Here is a 19,970-nt window from a genome sequence, read left to right as displayed (position 1 = left end):
TTAAGGTGTTAACGACCGAAAACACAAATACGAATCCTTAGTAAATTACCGTGTTATATTAAATAACAATCGTATTTGACCGATGGTGTATTAATTCGTATTTGTGTTCGCAGCTGTGTAAAAAAATATGAATGCAACAAACATGGCTGACTTTCTTGGATAGTAAATCCCGAGATGCCACTTAGAGTAAAAAACGGAACTCGAATGGATTCTAATTAATTTGGGACCTTAGTAAATATACCCCATACGGTTAATGATTTTGTATCTTGTCATTGTTAGGCAACTTAGCACTATGTGTTTGTTACACCAAGAGCTGGTAAAAGGGTCTTCCACAAACAACAGCCACTCCTTTTCCCTTAGAGCTGTATTTACAAACCGGTAATTGAAATGCTGCCTGGACTTAAACCTCTAGTAGGAAGGGCAAACACAATAGGCTGGAAACCACAAGATATTTTACCTGGAGTGCAGCAGCTGACAAGGCAAGGGTTAGTTGCAGACAGCCAGGAATCAGAATGACTTGCCAGGGCTATGCTTCATAACAAACAGTCTTTGGCTAGGTTATGCAGACAAGGCTGGTGTAACTGAAGACAGCAGCACTTGAATAAAACTAGATACAAAGCAGGAGTTAATTGCAGGTCAGGTCAGCAGGATCTGCTGGCTGAAGACTTCTGAACTAAGAGGGTACAGTATTCACAGTAGCCAAGTGGTGGTTAACTGCTGGGATAATCAGGTACAGAGTGTGTTTTGATTAAAAGTAGAGTGCTGCCAGTATGAACTAAGTTGAAGAGAGACTTACTAGATGTCCAGGCTGCAGATTGCAATAACACAAAGAGGATAAGATTTAGTTTGAGTACTGGATATACTGAAGTCTTGTGACTTACAGGCATGGGTGGAGTAAATATATTCTATTGCAGAAGGCATCCAAGGACTGGAGGGATATAGTCACAAATAATTGAGAGTAGCCTGGTCATAAATCAGGAACCATTATATGAGAGTAACTGGAGGGCCACAGCAAGAAAATTACATGGAGCAGAAATTGACACAGAATATCAGGTACAGGATAGGATCCAACAGGGCACAGGTGTAGGATTGTATGGGACATCACACATAGGACTGAGGTAGGATACATAAATATAGATACACAATGGCAGGACATCAGAACATACTGTAGGAACAGACTGTGAGACTAGGAACTGTACAGATTGCAGTGACCATGTGACAAACTTTACTAGGTAACGGGAACTAGGGAGTATCACCAGCAACAGAAACTTGTCAAAATCCCTAATGAAAGGGAGAGAGATTAATCACAGTAGTCATCAGGCTAGAGTCAGATACTGAGGCATTCCAAACAGCTGTGCTACTACACATAGCAGCCAGCATTCTAGTTGCTAGAAGACATACAAAAATACAAACAGGATGTGTTGCAGCAGTGACTCATAACAGTACCCGCCCACCTCCTCCTGATACCAAGTCCAAATCCAAGGTGAACTGAGGACTTGATAAGACTAGACAGAAGGACAAGGCATATTTAAAGATTTCTAGTGTGACTTTTTCTTCTTTATGCGAGGTTACAGAGGTATGACTAAGGTAAGCCCAAATACATTATCCAAGCTGATTGTACCATTCAGCAATGCAATTTATCCATCTTCAGAATCGAATTCCAAGTTTGAGTCTACGTCCAATGGTAGAATCACAGTGATCCTCTTAGAGGCAGACGGTATCATAGAAACACGGTTTAATTTGGCATAGGCAGACTTGACAGTTACTAGATACAGTAGGTCAGCATTTTCAGAACTTCTTTACAAGAGGCAGACAGTAAGGCATAGCCATTAGTTTAACTCTGGGCTTGAGGCCTAGGTAAATATATTACTGTGCTGTAATCAACCTGAAACTGACAATAACTCAGATTTCGGGATCTTGCAGACTTTACCACTATGCTGGTAAATGAACCCTTGGTAGGTGAAACAGAACTCTCAGAAGATCCAGAATGAACACTGACTCTGGTCCACCAAACCTCTTGACCACAGCTTGGCTGAAAGTCCCCAAGTCCTACAGAATTGGATCACTGGACACAATTAACTGGTCAGTCCACTTCCTAGCCTCATAGCCTTCTCTCTGAATGACATAAGGAGTATCACCAACTTTGCTGGAGAACACAGTGTAGCTGCAGCTAGAAACTGTAACATTAGCTCATTAAACTGTTCCAGTAGCATGTAGATGATGATTGGATCCGTATCTTGTTCTTTAGGAGGAGATTTTGATTTGCATGCTGAAATATTTGGCTGGGATGCCTCCTCAAATTTAGCAGTGTCAAATGCCCCATCAAGTGCAACAGAAACAGATGCCTTTCAAGGGACATGACATGAAACACCCCTTCTGAGATCACAGCTGGAATCTTTCCTTCTGGAGACTAAACAGGATCTACCGTTCCTGGGGTCTCTTCTGGAATATCCATTTCTTGGTTATCAGTTGGAGTCTTTATTCTTTGGAACTCAAATCTACCCCTCCTGAAAGACCCCCCTTCCTGGAGTCAGTACATTAAATAGCTCTACTGAGGTCAGGGCATTGGATATTTCACCTGGTATCTGGTCATTGGCTGAGACATTGGCCTGTCCACCTGGGGACACACCATTGGCTGAGGCATAGGCCATCCCTATTGGGTCTTCAGGACTAGATATGGAAGCAGAAACATCTCCTAAAGCTACATAACTTGACATAGAGATGTACTCCCCTTCTGCTATTTCTGAACTTGCATCTTCTCACGCTACAGGACTGGATGAACCACCAGGGATTGCAGTGTTTGATGACTCTCCTAGGGCTGTAGGACTAGGTATTACCATGGGATTGAGGGATTTGCATACCCTCAGTTGGTTCCCAAACCTTAACCTGGAGTTTCTGGTCATAGGACCTCAGTTATAAACCTGATACTCCTTTTGGGAACCTTTGAATTATCATTGGAAGTGATGGAGTCTGGACCACTTAAGATGAATTGTCTGCCTGAACATTGATATGTTGAACGTAGCTTTTTCCTGATTTTCAGAGGGAGCAGTCCATTAAAAAGTGACTTGCTTCCACAATACAAGCACAGTAGATTGTCATTCCATCGCTGATGCTCAGAATGGGAAAGCTTTGGAAGCAAGCAACTCTGGATTCTCCTTTCAGTCAGTACAGAAGGAGTCACCACAGAACTAGGGGAATCAGAGCCCTACTGAGGTCATTTCTGTCTCAGTAAATTGGGTAGTGACTTTCATGGCATCCAAGGGATGTCCAGTCATTTTAGAAATTAGTCAACTTTTTTCTGAAAATGGTTTTTAAAACTGCTCTAATAGAGAATGCTGTAGAAATACATTTTTGGGAAGCTCAACTGAGCATAATGGTTATACATCAGCATGCAGCAACATCCAAACACCTATAATGGTGACAACACCACCCCTATGAACAGCCCACACCAGAGGTAGATCTCAGCAGGCCTGTGGTGCAGATAGCTGCAAGTAGTGACCTACTTAATCTGTTGAAAAAAACAGCATAGTTAATTTGGTTACTTACATATATTTTTCACATAATTTATTGTGATAATTATATTGTTGTACATCATTGTGTACTTTGTTACTAAAGTGTAGTGACATACTGTGCCGTACAGTAGTATATTCTTAAGTGCAATCTTTCCTGCATGTTTGTCCTTTGCAAAAGTATTCATTTATTAACAGTTTCTTATATAGCGCAGCAAATTCCGTTTCGCTTTACAATTGGACACAATGATAAAACAAAACTGGGTAATAAACAAACAGTCATAGAGGTATGAGGGCCCTGCTCACAAGCTAATAATCTATAGGTAAAAGTAAGGATTTATTTAAAATAAATTTCTTTTTTGCAAATCTTTGTGTGCTTTTTTTAGTACAAAACTCATTTATTCAATTATTCTTCACAGTATTCATGGACTAGGTATACGTGATTGCTATATATTTTTTATATTTGCAACATAAAAGTAACCAACATGTCACAAACATGCTGATGGTGGTTTCTTTTAGCATTCTAATTTGGGCCAAGTTTGACCAGAGTTTGCTAAAATCATGGGCATATTTGATACATTTTTGCATTGTATTAATCCCTATGGAAAGTACTCACTAGTTTGGCCAATGGTGTATCTGATAGTATTTGCATGATAGAATGTTTTTGGAAGTTTGATTTAATAGAACATTCCTATGTTTACTTTTAGTACATTTCTGTGTTTGAAAAAATGGCTAATATGCCAGACAATGCTTACTTATTTCTTAGTATTGTTTTTCCCCTGGTGTAAACCTGGTTGACATGTTAGCCTTGCAAAGCTAAATGCATTTTGAGACAATAATAGGTAGAATCATATGCTGGTCAGCTCGTCCCCATATTCACCAAGATCTTCAACAAAATGCTGCAGCTACAGAAAGTCCCTTTCTGCCTCAAAAGGTCCACTATTGTCCTGGTCCCCAATAAACCCTCTATCACGTACCTGAACAACTATAAGCTGATAGCACTGATGTTTGTGGTTATGAAAACATTCGATCATCTGGTTTTGAATCACCTAAAAACTGTGACTGGTCCCCACCTGTATCCCCTACAGTTTGCCTATCGATCATATCGGTGTGTCAATTATTCAGTTAACCTGGTCCTGCACTACATTCTACAGCACATAGACAGGCCCAGTACCTAAACGAGGGTCCTTTTTGTTGATTTCAGCTTTGCCTTCAGTACAGTTGTCCCCAGCATCCTCTACCCCAAATTACTTTGGATAGGGGTCCCTGAAGCTACTTGTTCCTAGATAGTAGACTTACTGACAGATAGGACACAGGTGGTAAAAGCGGGGGAATTTACCTCTCAAGCGCAGTCCATTAGTACAAAGACCCCTGAGGGCTGTGTCCTCTGACCCTACTCTTCTCCCTGTACACAAATGACTGCACCTCAGAGGTATAATCAGCAAAGATAATAGAATTCGCTGATGACACCACCACCACAGCATGTTTAAATTACAGTAACAAATCATCCTATAGATGGGAAGTAGACCGGTTGGCCCAGTGGTGCAGCCACAACAACCTTAATCTCAACCCCCTCAAAACTGTTGAGATGATAGTGGACTTCATAAGTCAGCTAGTGAATCTCTGCTAACAATTGCTGACAATGTGATATCGCTAGTGGACTGTCAGGAATCAGCGATCAATGGCATCTCACTTACTGGCGCGCTGGTGTGCAGGCCTCCGGAGGTCACGGTCCCAGTTTGCAGCTGCCTGAATGCTCTGTCTGTGGGCATGGTGCCCATTATCATTGTGTACCCCTGATGTCCATCTAGTGTGTACCCACCATCTGTGCAGCATGGGCACTGCCATGACACTTGCGGTCAGCTGATCTGGAACACCCAATCCTGCACTGTTCTGCACACATGACTCAAGCATCCAATGTCTGCTGACCAGCGGGTATAAATCCAGAACATTGGCTCAGTCTCATTGCCTTGAACAATGCGTCACGTCCAGTGTACAGTGTCTCCTGGCTCCAGTCTTCTGTCTCCAGTGACATCCCTGCTCCAGTGTTTCCGTGGAACTACAGGCTCCATCCATCCAGCTCTGCTACAGCTCCTTCCACAGTCGGATCCCACCTCTGCATGCAGTAAGAGACTCTCTATAGGTGCTACTTACCATTCTCATCTGTGTGTTGTTTATATGAATTCAGCACTGTGCTATTCCATCTGGCACTTAAAACAACCAGCTTGCAATATGCAAACTGTCTCCTGCTTTGGCCTTGCTTGGCTTTGTGGACTTCTGATTACTGTATATACAGACTGTGTGAATTCATTGCTGTTGGTTTCCAAACCAATCACTGGAGTTACTATTGCCTGTGTTCATTGTCATCAGTTGCATTACCATCATTGACCTGGCTCCTGTTTCTCAAAAATTTGATAAACATATATATTGAGAACGATATATCATGGTGCACGTTATTCAGTAACATTTTTTGTGCTTTTTCGAGTACACTAAGTGATATTCAGGTACTTTCAAGTACACATCCATCATCCTAATATATGATTTGCAAGACTGTCTGTATGTGCAGATTGATTGTACATGTGAAGAATGGATTCACCTATGGTCAGACCACACTGAGTATGCCCAATCTCATCTGACCTTGGAAGCCATACACTGCAGGGCCTGGACAGTACCTGGATGGGCGACCACCAGAGAATACTAGGTACCGTAGGTATTTTACTCTCCCGAATTGGTGATTTATTCACTTATACAAGATCATTACTTTTTGACACAAGCTGAACCTAAGAGAGCTACTTATTCACATTAATATATTTCCTGGTTAGGAAAATAAAATTATTTTTGTGATTATAAAGGGAACATAATATTTTTGCTCAGTCACATAATCTATTTTTTTGCCTAGAAATTATAGAATTTGTGCATTTATTTGATATACACCAAATGCCTTTCTTTCCCCTTTTTTTCTCTCCCCTTTCTTTAGTATACAGGTTGAGTAACCCTTATCCAAAACGCTTGGGACAAGAAGTATTTTGGATATCGGATTTTTCCGTATTTTGGAATAATTGCATACCATAATGAGATATCATGGTGATGGGACCTAACTTTAAGCACAGAATGCATTTATGTTTCATATACACCTTATACGCACAGCCTGAAGGTCATTTTAGTCAATATTTGTAATAACTTTGTGTGAAACATCCCACAGAAGCTTCTGCTCCTCCTCTACTCTGTTATTGTGGAGTCGGTACTGTGCTCATTGATACTGGTGTGGTATGGCTCCACCAGCACGAGGGACAGATGCAGGCTCCAAAAGGTGGTCAGAACCTCAGTCCAGGACCTGTACTTGTCCAGAGCTAAAATGAAAGCAACAAAGATAGTAAAGGACCAGCTACACCACAGCCACAGCATGTTTAACTTGCTTCCTTCAGGCAGGAGGTAAAGGGCTGTCCCTGCTGGGTCCACCAGAAGCCTCAAAAGATTCTTTCCCCAAGCAGTCTGCCTGCTGAATTCCTGAACTTTGGCTGACTAGATGTACTTGTAACTCACTTGTGTCCCTACAATATACCTATCTGTCTGACTCTACTTGCCCCCACCTGCTTATCTGTTACATACATGCCTCCAAGCCTCTCAGCAGCCTCCCCATGGTAGAGATGGTGGAGAGACCACTGAGAATCCTGGAAAACACAGGACAAGTGAGTCTAATTATTTTTTTTATTATATACTGCGGGCATTGGGAGATCTCATAATCGCCGTAATCCAAATCATTGAGCGTGGCAACATCTGTACCTTCAGAATCAGAATCAGCTTTATTGGCAAGGTATACTTGAGTATACTAGGAGTTTGTCTTCAGTTTGCTATACAATAGTCATGTAAGTAACAGATATTTTTAACTCTCTTATTTGTACATTGATATCCTTTCTGTCCCAAAGAGGCCATTTAACTCTTTAATTACACATTTACCTTGATCTAGATAATACTGTCCTGGTTGCTGCTATTAACCATTGGTGGTTACCACATCAGCCATAACACACCTTACATACCTCCTACCTATGCAATGTTCCTCTTCCACTGAATTACAATCAATGACGTCACACTGTTTTCTGCAACTACAAATTCATGCTCTCATCGAACAGTTCTGCCATGTCACTCTTATCTTCCCTGTCAGGCATTCTGTCTTTCCTCACCCCCCCCCCCCCCCCAATCTGTTCTTGACTTTCTACACACTCCACCTCCAAAATCCAGGAGCTAATTCAGAGGTGAACGCTATTGTTGCAACCACTTCATCTTTGTATACAGCTGCTGTGTGACAATATGGTAACGCCTCAGGAGGCATCTTGTGTAAAAAGATGCCTCCTGTTGTTGAAAAAAAAAACAAGCAACTCAGGTTCTGGGATACAATGTGTTAAATACGGAGACTGACACAGGACATTTCAAAAGAGATAAGTATTTATTTAGGTTACAACAATAAAAACATGCAAGTAACAAGTTATACTCAGTTACAATAATAGAAAGAACAAATTAGAATACTTATCTTCTTTCCTTGATGTACAGTAAGTGGTCAGAGCTGTTGTGCAGGAGGGTTGTGGATTATACACAGAACAATGATTGCTGGAATATCTTATGAATGGTTAGAAAATAAGTAGTTATAAAAATGATTATGAATGATCTGCTGTGTACACAGAAACACCCAAAAATCTAGTTCTAGGATTTATAAAATGTATCCCATTTACTGTATGTTTCAATAAGTGCAAATTCTCATGCGTGTAATCCCACAGTATTAATGTTACCTTTTATTTATTAGGTACCGCAAAATGTATACACCGTTGTACAGAATACACATACAAAACACTTCTCTTTTACAGGGCATCACAGTAGGGTTTAAATACAATACATAAAGGAACGCCATAATATAACTGTCAAAAATTTACACCAGACTGGAAAGGACAGGGAATTTGGGCATGGATATGGCAACTCACTGATGATAGCTGGAGTCAAAGGTGGGAGTCAATGCAGTGCAGTGATACTGTACCCAGCATGTGGGCAAGCTACAAGAATCAGAGTGGCTGTAGGAAGGAGACAAGGCCACGGAGTACTGGTGAGAGGCGGTGTACCAAGGAAGAACAAGAAGGAGGAGCTTACATTCTAAAGAGAAGGGAAGAACAGCAGCAAGGTGACCAGAGAAATATACATTGTGCAAGGTTAGAGAATCAAATAAACAGGAAGGATGAAATGCTTTAATAATAAGGCATATTTTAAACCCTTTAAAAAGCATCAGTATTAATATAAGCCTTAATGTGGAGAGTGAAGGAGAGAGCGAATGTTAGGATGACAAAGAGGCAACAGACTTGAGGGACAGAAGATATGGTCATGTTATCACTGGATGATGAGGGTATATCAGCATATTGTAATATCCTTCTGAGAAATTAAGAAATAATAGTAAATGGTTTTGCAAATAAAAAGAAACAGTAATTAAATTAAATGATTTATATAAAAACATGGATCATATTTTATATTTTAATGCCTGTACAAGATCCCAATATCTCGGTGCAATGACAGATGTCCTCCTGGGTACAGAAAAGCTTTTAATGGAGGATTCCATGTCTGCTGCTATGACTGTGTCCCATGTTCTGAGGGAGAAATATCTAATACAACAGGTAGGAATATGTTACAGTATATACAGAAGATAAATCTTCATATGTAAATAAAGATTTTACAATTATCATAGCAAAATATCAGTATAGAAGACAAACTGTATGATAGAATAAAAACTCAATACAAATAGCACAAAACTATGTTGGTGTTCTCACATTAAAGTATAAAATACCACATTACAAGTTCACTACATATTATATTGCTGTATTTTGTTAATTATCACTTTTTATTGAGAGACACAAGTATTTCATTAATGAAACAAATACTCTGATACCCCCATTTGGATAAATACCCCATAAAACATTTCAGAAGAACAAATGTCCAATGCTCCCATTGCTGACAAAACACATTATTTATTTTTAAATTTATATTAAACATATATTCTGTCTAACTGTTTATAAAGAACAAAATATCTGACCCACTGAGATTATATGTATGCTTTTATATTACATCTTAGACAGTGATATCTGCCATAGATGTCCTGATGAAGAGTGGCCGGATGAGAGAAAAATTAGATGTGTTCCCAAAATATATGACTTTCTGTCCTATGAAAAGGACTTTGTGGTGCAAATATCTGCAGTAACAGCTTCATCATTCTCTGCCATAACATTATTTATATTAGGGAACTTTATTTATTACTGGAACACTCCAATTGTGAAAGCCAATAACCGGGCTGTGAGCTTCATTCTCCTGATCTCCATCTTGCTGAGCTTCCTCTGTGTGTTCTTGTTCCTCGGCCGGCCGGTGGATATAACCTGCAGACTCAGACAGACATCATTTGGGATCTTCTTCTCCACAGCTGTCTCTTCTGTATTAGCCAAGACTGTCACTGTCTTCATTGCTTTTAAAGCCACCAAACCTGGGAGCTCCTGGAGGAAGTGGGTAACACTCAAAGTGTCTAATTATGTGGTCATTGTGTTCTCCTCTGTCCAAGCTCTGATCTGTGGTATCTGGCTGTCTGTATCTCCTCCCTACCAGGAGTATGACCATCACTCCTCTAAGGGAATGATCATCATTCAGTGTAATGAGGGGACAGTGATTGGATTATACTCTATGTTGGGTTACATGGGGATCCTGGCGTCTGTGAACTTTGTTTTGGCTTTCATGGTGAGGACATTACCGGACAGCTTTAATGAGGCCAAGTACATCACCTTCAGCATGCTGGTGTTCTTCAGTGTCTGGATTGCAATGATCCCGTCCTATCTGAGCACCAAAGGGAAATACATGGTGGCTGTGGAGATATTTGCCATAATGACCTCATGTGCCGGTGTTCTGGGCTGTATATTTTTCCCAAAGCTGTTTATTTTGCTTATAAAATCTGAATTTAACTCCAGAAAAACAATATTGGGGAAAAACACTATATAAACCATCAGATACTGTACTTTACCGTTATATTATACAAAACCTGTTGTTTTTATAAACTTTGCTTAATTAAAAGGCTATGCATCAGAAATGGTTTATGTAAATAAGTATAGAAAGAGCTGGTTTAAGTGACAAGGACAAAGTAAAAAAAATAAAGAAATAAAATATATATATATATATATACATACACACACACACACGGATAAAAAGAGCACCGTGTAGATCAATTTTCTTCACTTTAAAAGTGTTCTTTTAAAAACACACAAGACAAAATTCAGCCTCTTCATACAGACAAAGTGATTACACAAAACACGTTTAGTATTGGACTATACAACGTGGGGTGTGTCTGAAATAATGGGGGTCATTACGAGTTGATCGCTAGCTGCCATTGTTCGCAGCGCGGCAATCAGCCTAAAAATCTGCATTTCTGCACGTGCGTATGCACTGCAATGTGCAGGCACGTCATACAAGTACAATGAGCATCGTGGGTTTGCACAGAGTCTAACGAAGATTCCAGTCACACGGCCGAATGCAGGAAGATTGACATGAAGTGGGCACTTCTGGGTGTCAGCTGACCGTTTTCAGAGAGTGCTTAGTAAAACGCAGGCGTGTCTGGAAAAACACAGGCGTGTCTGGAAAAACGCAGGCGTGGCTGGGCGGGTGTGTGATGTGAAAAGCCGTCCCTCCGTCATTAGAATCAACGCACACAAAGAGTAACTACAGGGCTGGCCTTGTTTTGCACAAGATGATTTTGTAGGCGCTCTGCTGAACAAGCGTTCGCACTTCTGCAAAGCTAAAATACACTCCCCAGTGGGTGGTGACATTGCGTTTGCACGGCTGCTAAAAACTGCTAGCGAGCGATAAACTCGGAATGACCCCCATTGTCCTTCATGCTGGTAGTGAGCAGTGTCCAGATGGATCCTATGGTGAACAGTGGACACAGTGTATAGTCCTTAATCCTTTCCTAGTGAAGGGTTTCAGTATTTCGGTGGCTCTCTGTTTTACATCTTGTGGTATCCAGCCCACAGTGATGAGATACTTGGTACGATGCTGCAATTTATCTTGTGATGTTCTAAAAGACCTGTTTTTAAGTGAATAAAATATGTGCGCCCCCTCTTTTAATCATTTCTTTAAAAAAAAAAGGATATATTAACAGGACCGACAGGCTTCCCATATTGTTTTTTTTTATATATTTAGGTGATTATATTCATTCATGCCTTTTGGGGCCATGGTCTCCAATCCATATGTCCATCTGTCCTCTTTTTTTCAACAGTAAAAGTCCTCCAGCTCCTTTCACCACCTCTTCTCAGTGGGGGCACCCAGTCAATAATCATACATTTAGGGTAGTTCGTTAATGGCCAACCTGCAAACAGCGTGACGCCACTGGTTTCTTAGTGACACCTTTCTCACCCTAAAGTTTCTTGTGATCCTGCCCACATACATTAGTCTGCACTGGAATATCAAGAAGTAGATGACATTATTCAATAGGCATGTTAGGTGATGCTGATTCTCTTTCCATTCTGCGGATGTGGAAAAGACACATAATCAGCACCTTGCAGGTTGTACATCCCAGACAGTGAAAACATCCTTTGCTGGTGGTCTGCAAATTCTCTCTGCTGGAGGGTGTAGTTCTCATGTTGGTTCTATATAGAATACATTTTACATTTCGGGACACGTCACACACTTAGCAATGGCAGGGCTATCCTAATTTTTCCCATATCCACATCAGAGGCACCGATCAGCTAATGTTTCTATCCAAAACTACTCTGTCCAAAAGTTTACATCACATTTCATGCCCTGATCATAATATCAGGTTTCTGCAACCCTTTGGGTGCCTTTATATTATACTGGGACAATTTTCTTGCCCTGGAGAGGCAACAGTCGGCCACCTTTCTAATGTATCATCTTAAGAGTAATCTTCGCCTTCTCTCCTCCAGTTGCACCCCAATAAGGTCAGCTTCTGAGATATTTCTCAAAACTCATAGGAATTGAGATATAGGTAACTTGTTTTTTAAGTCATCTGGATGACGGCTTTAATAAACAAGAAGAGTGTTCTGATCAGTATATTTACAATATAAGCCCTCATTCCGAGTTGTTCGCTCGCTAGCTGCTTTTAGCAGCTTTGCACACGCTAAGCCGCCGCCCTCTGGGAGTGAATCTTAGCTTAGCAGAATTGCGATTTAAAGATTAGCAGAATTGCGAATAGAAATTTCTTAGCAGTTTCTGAGTAGCTCGAGACTTACTCCTACACTGCGATCAGTTCAGTCAGTTTTGTTCCTGATTTGACGTCACAAACACACCAAGCATTCGCCCAGCCACTCCCCCATTTCTCCAGACACTCCTGCGTTTTTTCGCACACTCCCAGAAAACGGTAATTTTCTGCCCAGAAACACCCACTTCCTGTCAATCACACTACGATCAGCAGAACGATGAAAAAACCTTGTTAGGCCGTGAGTAAAATACCAAACTTTTGTGCGAATTTACTTGGCGCAGGTGTACTGCGAACATTGCGCATGCGCAGTTTGCGACTAATCGCTCCGTAGCGGAAAAAAAATAACGAGCGAACAACTTGGAATGAGGGCCATAAAGTGTGCACCAACCTAATGTCTTTTTTGAAAATAATAATGTTCCAAAAATTCATACTTATCTTATTGATTGAGGCAGCAAAAATAATGTCAAACAATTGTTTAAAATAAAGGAGCTTATCCCCATATCATGGCATAAGGTACTCATTTTCATAATTATCCATAACATATTTGCATAAGCATGGTCCAAGTATGATCCCATTACAGTCCCTGATGGCTGCATGAAAAACTCATTAGCATACATAAAATGGTTACACTCAAGAACAATCTCAAGTCGTAATGATAAACTAAATTATTATACCTGAATATGGACCTATCTGGAGTGATATGTTTAGTGCCTTAATGCCCTCTTTGTGCAGTATTTTAGTGTACAAAGAACACACAACCAGAGTGGACAGTGAACATTCATCTGGTATGGAATATACTTAATTGAATATATGAATACCCTAAAAATCACAAGTATTTTGGATATAATTACTGATCACTTTAACACAATCTTGTAGGTAGAAAGCTGTGCAAATAATTGAAACATGAATCATTGGGTAGGGTGGAAATAATTGGTCACCTGGGAGGGACCACTAATGATTTGTGGAACTTAGACATAGTATATAAACCACACACACCGGATAATCATCCATCAGAAAATTACTTAAAGTACAGAAGCATCAATCCAACCATTAGCAGAAGCTAAATTAATCAGTTGTTCAACTTTACATTTTATATTCATCATAGGATTACAGAGTCATTTAATTATCTATGTTTCACCAGGTCATAGGCTGAAACATCCTGCAGTGCCACTGTTCCACCATTTTCTGCCTTTCTAATAATAATAGATTCATTTTTGCATAATGAAGACAACGCCTCCTTCTCATCAAGACATCCAAAGTTTTGTAGCTGCTGATGCTGTCTTCTTAATAAATGTTACCTGGACCTTTTCATTAGATAGGAGTTAGGTACTAACAATGGTAGAAAGGTTCGCTCCCCCTTGTTAGTGTGGCGCCCGAAACCTGTGACCACCTATGGCTAGGTGTCAATAACGAATATCAGCAATAAAATAATTAAATTTTACTGAAAAATGACATACACAATACACGATAAAAAACATGTGATAATGTGACTAAAAACATGGACGATACTGGCAGTAAATAGTCATACCGGTGAAGGCAGATGGAGCCACAGGTGTCAAAGAAGCAAGGTATCCCGGGATATACCCTGCTTAGGCTCCAAGAGGTTAATCCCACCAGCCAAGGATGGAAAGTTCTGGATGTCCGTCAATGATAAAGATGAGAACAGCAGGGCAATGCTGACGCGTTTCGGTATTGTCCTGTCCCTTTTTCAAAGCAGATTGCCCCCTTTGCTGTGCTGTGGTGCCTTTATAGTACTGGGATTGAAAGATGACATGCCTCCACGTGTTTTGCCGCTGACTTCCGGTCTGACGTCACCGGAACCGGAGTTAGGTACTGTATGTAAAAAAATGAGAGAAACGATTTTGTCATTTGACACAGACTGTACATCTCTTTTAACTGCTGACAAAACTGATCATTGTATTGAGTCAATTTGAGAAATATAAATTCTGGAATTGTAGCATTTAAAAGAAAGAAATTTAAGATAGTTGAACAAGACTATAAAAATCAACAGTTCTATTGGTGGTTATTAAGGAATAGTATTTTTGGGTGTGGCACAGCTGGTGTACGCTTTAGGAGATGGCAAAGGGTTCCTGTTTATGATACCAACTCTTTAATTTTCACATCTGACTCTGAGAGCTTTAGAGAAATAACAGTATAAAAAAAAAAATTATACCCAGTTTCATTGATTAACATATCTACTGGTGTACATGCTTCTGCACTATGTTGCTTAGATCAGTGGTTCTCAAACTTTGTCCTCCAGACTTCAAACAGCCCACTTTTTCCCAATCATCGGGCAAGTTTACTGGTGTACTCATTACTTACTGATACATTTTTAATGATCTATAGCTGTAGATAATTATTTTTCTTGTGATTCTGTGAGGAGATCTGGAAAACAAGCACCTTTTGGTGTCCTTAGGAATGAATTTCAGAACCTATGGTTTATATAATCTATGGTACACATTTTGAAAAGCACAACACACATTTTCATTTGGGATTACTTTGCATTGGTTCAACCTTCTTACATTTGAGGCCGTTAACAGGGAGACAGACAAGATGAAACAGCTTCCACACAGAGTCCAAGTAAACTGACAAACAGTCGGCATGATGGGCAGGAAAGCCAGTGAGGCACTTAAATATTGAGAGACCATTTACGTCACATCTGGGATCATACCACTACAGATTAGAGGCTTCATGAGCTGGCGGTATAATTTACATCTCCCAGGCTTCCCTCCATGGTGGTTTTCACTACAGGTAATACCTGAGTCACAACAAGGCGTCTAGCTCAGCAGTAAGTTAGAAAGAGATTGGATATTTACTTTAGCCTCCTCCTATTACAGAAGCCAAATTGATTTTATGTCCCATCCTTAACTTGAAGTCCTTGAACATACACATCAGGATTGATAGACTCCAAATGAAGTCTCTGAGATCTGTCTAATAAATTATGTAAAATGTAACAAAGAGAGAAAAAGTATGACTCTTGTTGGGGCGCACTCTTGTTGTATCTTGGTGTCTAATGATTAGTGATGTGTAAAGGAAATAATCAATTCTTTATTTTTGCTCTTAAAATAAATGGGAACTCGACACAAAACAAAACTCAGTAGTGAGATTTAACATGAATGAATATTAGCATTCCAACAAGGAAACAAGTATTACCTAGAGAAATTTTGTAATGTTCAGATCTTGTTTTTTCTTAGATAAATGCATATTGGAAGATAGCTACATACCATGCTGCTTCCGTCTGCCAAAGATCTGTACAAACTGTGTTTGTATTGATAAAGCCCTAAATAGGGATGATTTTAAGCGAGGGAACACCCCCTGACTGAGTTCTAACCCTGATAATTCGAGTCTGTCTTAGAGAAATTGCATATGATGAACAAGGGTGGGATCTAGACACAGTAAAGTAATAAGAATAAGTGGAAGTGGTGATCCTGCTGTTAGTGTTATCTCACAGGGAATGCAGTCTTCCTACTGCACTGGGTATTCCCTAGCGGTCGCCCAACTAGGTACTAACCTAGCCCACCTCTGTTTAGCTTCCAAAATTGCATGAGATTGGGCGTGAGCGTACGGGTATGGTCGTAGGAAGATTTGCCCTGTGCCACTAATGAGAGTGCACCAAAACAGAAAATGGGTTGCCTTCTGAGAAGGGAGTGGAAGAAAAGATGGGAAGAAGAAAGAGTTGGATAGATCTTGGGAGCGTGAATCTGCTGTCCTCGTCAGGGGGAGAAACGTGTCTCCTAGGGGACACGTTCACCAGAATCGTGGATGAGAGTTCACGGAAAAAAGAAATGGATGAAAAAAGAAAGAGAGAGAGAGAGTTGATTGCATTGGTGTGAAAATCACTGTGATGAATGTTGCGATATTGAGCAAGAACCAATCATGCCGTATAATGAAAAAGTTAAGAATATTAATAATGAAGATATTTGAACAGGAGGAAATTAGATATTAGAGGACCCCCTGACGACGTGTAATTGCAGTACCGGTGGAGGACTTGGTGCAAGCTCACACACCACTACTGGTCCTGACTGTGTGCCTGTACAGTGGGGTGCCAGTGATGATGGTGACTCTAATGTTCATATTCAACACAATAAGTCATGCATCCAAAAACATATTTAGTTATACTGATTTCTCTGACGTCCTAGTGGATGCTGGGAACTCCGTAAGGACCATGGGGAATAGCGGTTCCGCAGGAGACTGGGCACAAAAGTAAAGTTTTAGGACTACCTGGTGTGCACTGGCTCCTCCCCCCATGACCCTCCTCCAAGCCTCAGTTAGATTTTTGTGCCCGAACGAGAAGGGTGCACACTAGGGGCTCTCCTGAGCTTCTTAGTGAAAAGTTTCGTTTTAGGTTTTTTATTTTCAGTGAGACCTGCTGGCAACGAGCTCACTGCATCGAGGGACTAAGGGGAGAAGAAGCAAACTCACCTGCGTGCAGAGTGGATTGGGCTTCTTAGGCTACTGGACACCATTAGCTCCAGAGGGATCGAACACAGGCCCAGCCATGGAGTCCGGTCCCAGAGCCGCGTCGCCGGCCCCCTTACAGAGCCAGAAGCAAGAAGAGGTCCAGAAAATCGGCGGCAGAAGACATCCTGTCTTCACCAAGGTAGCGCACAGCACTGCAGCTGTGCGCCATTGCTCCTCAGCACACTTCGGTCACTGAGGGTGCAGGGCGCTAGGGGTGGGGCGCCCTGAGCAGCAATAAAAACACCTTGGCTGGCGAAAATACATCACATATAGCCCCCAGGGCTATATGGATGAATTTTAACCCCTGCCAGATTACACAAAAAAGCGGGAGAAAAGGCCACCGAGAAGGGGGAGGAGCCTATCTCCTCAGCACACTGGCACCATTTTCCCTCACAGCTCCGTTGGAGGGAAGCTCCCTGGCTCTCCCCTGCAGTCACTACACTACAGAAAGGGTTAAAAAAGAGAGGGGGGCACTAATTAGGTGCAGTATTAACTATACAGCAGCTATAAGGGGAAAAACACTTATATAAGGTTATCCCTGTATATATATAGCGCTCTGGTGTGTGCTGGCAAACTCTCCCTCTATCTCCACAAAGGGCTAGTGGGGTCCTGTCCTCTATCAGAGCATTCCCTTTGTGTGTGCTGTGTGTCGGTACGTTTGTGTCGACATGTATGAGGAGGAAAATGATGTGGAGGCGGAGCAATTGCCTGTAATAGTGATGTCTCCCCCTGGGGGGTAGACACCTGAGTTGATGAACTGTTGGAAGGAATTACGTGACAGTGTCAGCTCTTTACAAAAGACAGTTGATGACATGAGACAGCCGGCTACTCAGCTTGTGCCTGTCCAGACGTCTCATAGGCCGTCAGGGACTCTAAAGCGCCCGTTACCTCAGATGGCAGATACAGACGTCGACACGGACACTGACTCCAGTATCGACGGTGAAGAGACAAACGTGACTTCCAGTAGGGCCACACGTTACATGATTGAGGCAATGAAAAATGTTTTACACATTTCTGATAATACAAGTACCACTAAAAAGGGTATTATGTTCGGTGAGGAAAAACTACCTGTAGTTTTCCTGAATCTGAGAAATTAAATGAGGTGTGTGATGAAGCGTGGGTTTCCCCCGATAAAAACTGATAATTTCTAAAAAGTTATTGGCATTATATCCTTTCCTGCCAGAGGTTAGGGTGCGTTGGGAAACACCCCCTAGGTTGGATAAAGCGCTCACACGCTTGTCAAAACAGGTGGCTCTACCCTCTCCTGAGACGGCCGCCCTTAAGGATCCTGCTGATAGAAAGCAGGAGAATATCATAAAATGTATTTACACGGGTCTGGGACTCAGGGTCGACAGCACAAAGGTCGACACACTTTAGGTCAACACCAATTGGTCGACACACATTAGGTCGACAGGGTCAAAAGGTCGACAGGGTCAAAAGGTCGACAGGAACAAGGTCGACATGGAAAAAGGTCGACATGAGTTTTTTATGTTTTTTTGGTGTCGTTTTCTTCGTAGAGTGACCGGGAACCCTAATTAGTGCACCGCGTCCCCTCGCATGGCTCGCTTCGCTCGCCATGCTTCGGGCATGGTGCCTTCGCTCCGCTACTGCTTCGCTCGGCACACTTTACCGTTCCAATCGTAGTCCACGTGGATCGTTAAGTATGAAAAGGTTAAAAAAAAGAAAAAAATCATGAAAAACTCATGTCGACCTTTTTCCATGTCGACCTTGTTCCTGTCGACCTTTTGACCCTGTCGACCTTTTCACCCTGTCGACCTAATGTGTGTCGACCAATTGGTGTCGACCTAAAGTGTGTCGACCTTTGTGCTGTCGACCTGGAGTCCGGATACCTATTTACACACATACTGGTGTTATACTGCGACCAGCAATCGCCTCAGCCTGGATGTGCAGTGCTGGGTTAGCGTGGTCGGATTCCCTGACTGAAAATATGGATACCCTAGATAGGGACAGTATATTACTGACTATAGAGCATTTAAAAGATGCATTTCTATATATGCGTGATGCACAGCGGGATATTTGACGACTGGCATCAAGAGTAAGTGCGCTGTCCATTTCTGCCAGAAGAGGGTTATGGACACGACAGTGGTCAGGTGATGCGGATTCCAAATGGCATATGGAAGTATTGCCTTATAAAGGGGAGGAGTTATTTGGGGTCGGTCTTTCAGACCTGGTGGCCACGGCAACAGCTGGGAAATCCACGTTTTTACCCCAGGTCGCCTCTCAACATAAGAAGACGCCGTATTATCAGGCGCAGTCCTTTCGTTCCCATAAGGGCAAGCGGGCAAAAGGTTCCTCTTTTCTGCCCCGTGGCAGAGGGAGAGGAAAAAGGCTGCAGAAAACAGCTAGTTCCCAGGAACAGAAGCCTCTCCCGCTTCTGCCAAGCCCTCAGCATGACGCTGGGGCTTTACAAGCGGACTCAGGCACAGTTGGGGCCCGTCTCAAGAATTTCAGCGCGCAGTGGGCTCACTCGCAAGTAGACCCCTGGATCCTTCAGGTGATATCTCAGGGGTACAAATTGGAAATCGAGACGTCTCCCCCTTGCCGTTTCCTAAAGTCTGCTTTACCGACGTCTCACTCCGACAGGGAGCCAGTATTGGAAGCCATTCACAAGCTGTATTCCCAGCAGGTGATAATCAAGGTACCCCTCCTGCAACAGGGAAAGGTGTATTATTACACACTGTTCGTGGTACCGAAGCCGGACGACTCGGTGAGACCGATTTTAAATCTAAAATCTTTGAACACTTACATACAGAGGT

The 19,970-nt window shown here is 41.8% G+C and overlaps 1 protein-coding gene and 1 pseudogene across 1 annotated transcript; both read left to right on the top strand.

Moving 5' to 3' along the window:
• The first annotated feature begins 2,721 nt into the window (after nucleotides 1-2,721).
• LOC135052010 (vomeronasal type-2 receptor 26-like) lies at nucleotides 2,722-10,523 on the top strand. The gene is made up of 3 exons (XM_063957417.1): nucleotides 2,722-2,820; nucleotides 9,037-9,160; nucleotides 9,616-10,523. Exons 1-3 carry the CDS (start codon nucleotides 2,722-2,724, stop codon nucleotides 10,521-10,523), a joined length of 1,131 nt encoding a protein of 376 aa, XP_063813487.1.
• Nucleotides 6,104-6,222, top strand: LOC134948002 (5S ribosomal RNA; annotated as a pseudogene).
• Nucleotides 10,524-19,970: the final 9,447 nt, after the last annotated feature.

This window comes from Pseudophryne corroboree, chromosome 1 (genome assembly GCF_028390025.1).
Source record: "Pseudophryne corroboree isolate aPseCor3 chromosome 1, aPseCor3.hap2, whole genome shotgun sequence".
Lineage (NCBI taxonomy): Eukaryota > Metazoa > Chordata > Amphibia > Anura > Myobatrachidae > Pseudophryne > Pseudophryne corroboree.
The sequence above is the reverse complement of the archived record's forward strand: the minus strand, read 5'-3'. Positions and strand labels throughout refer to the sequence as shown.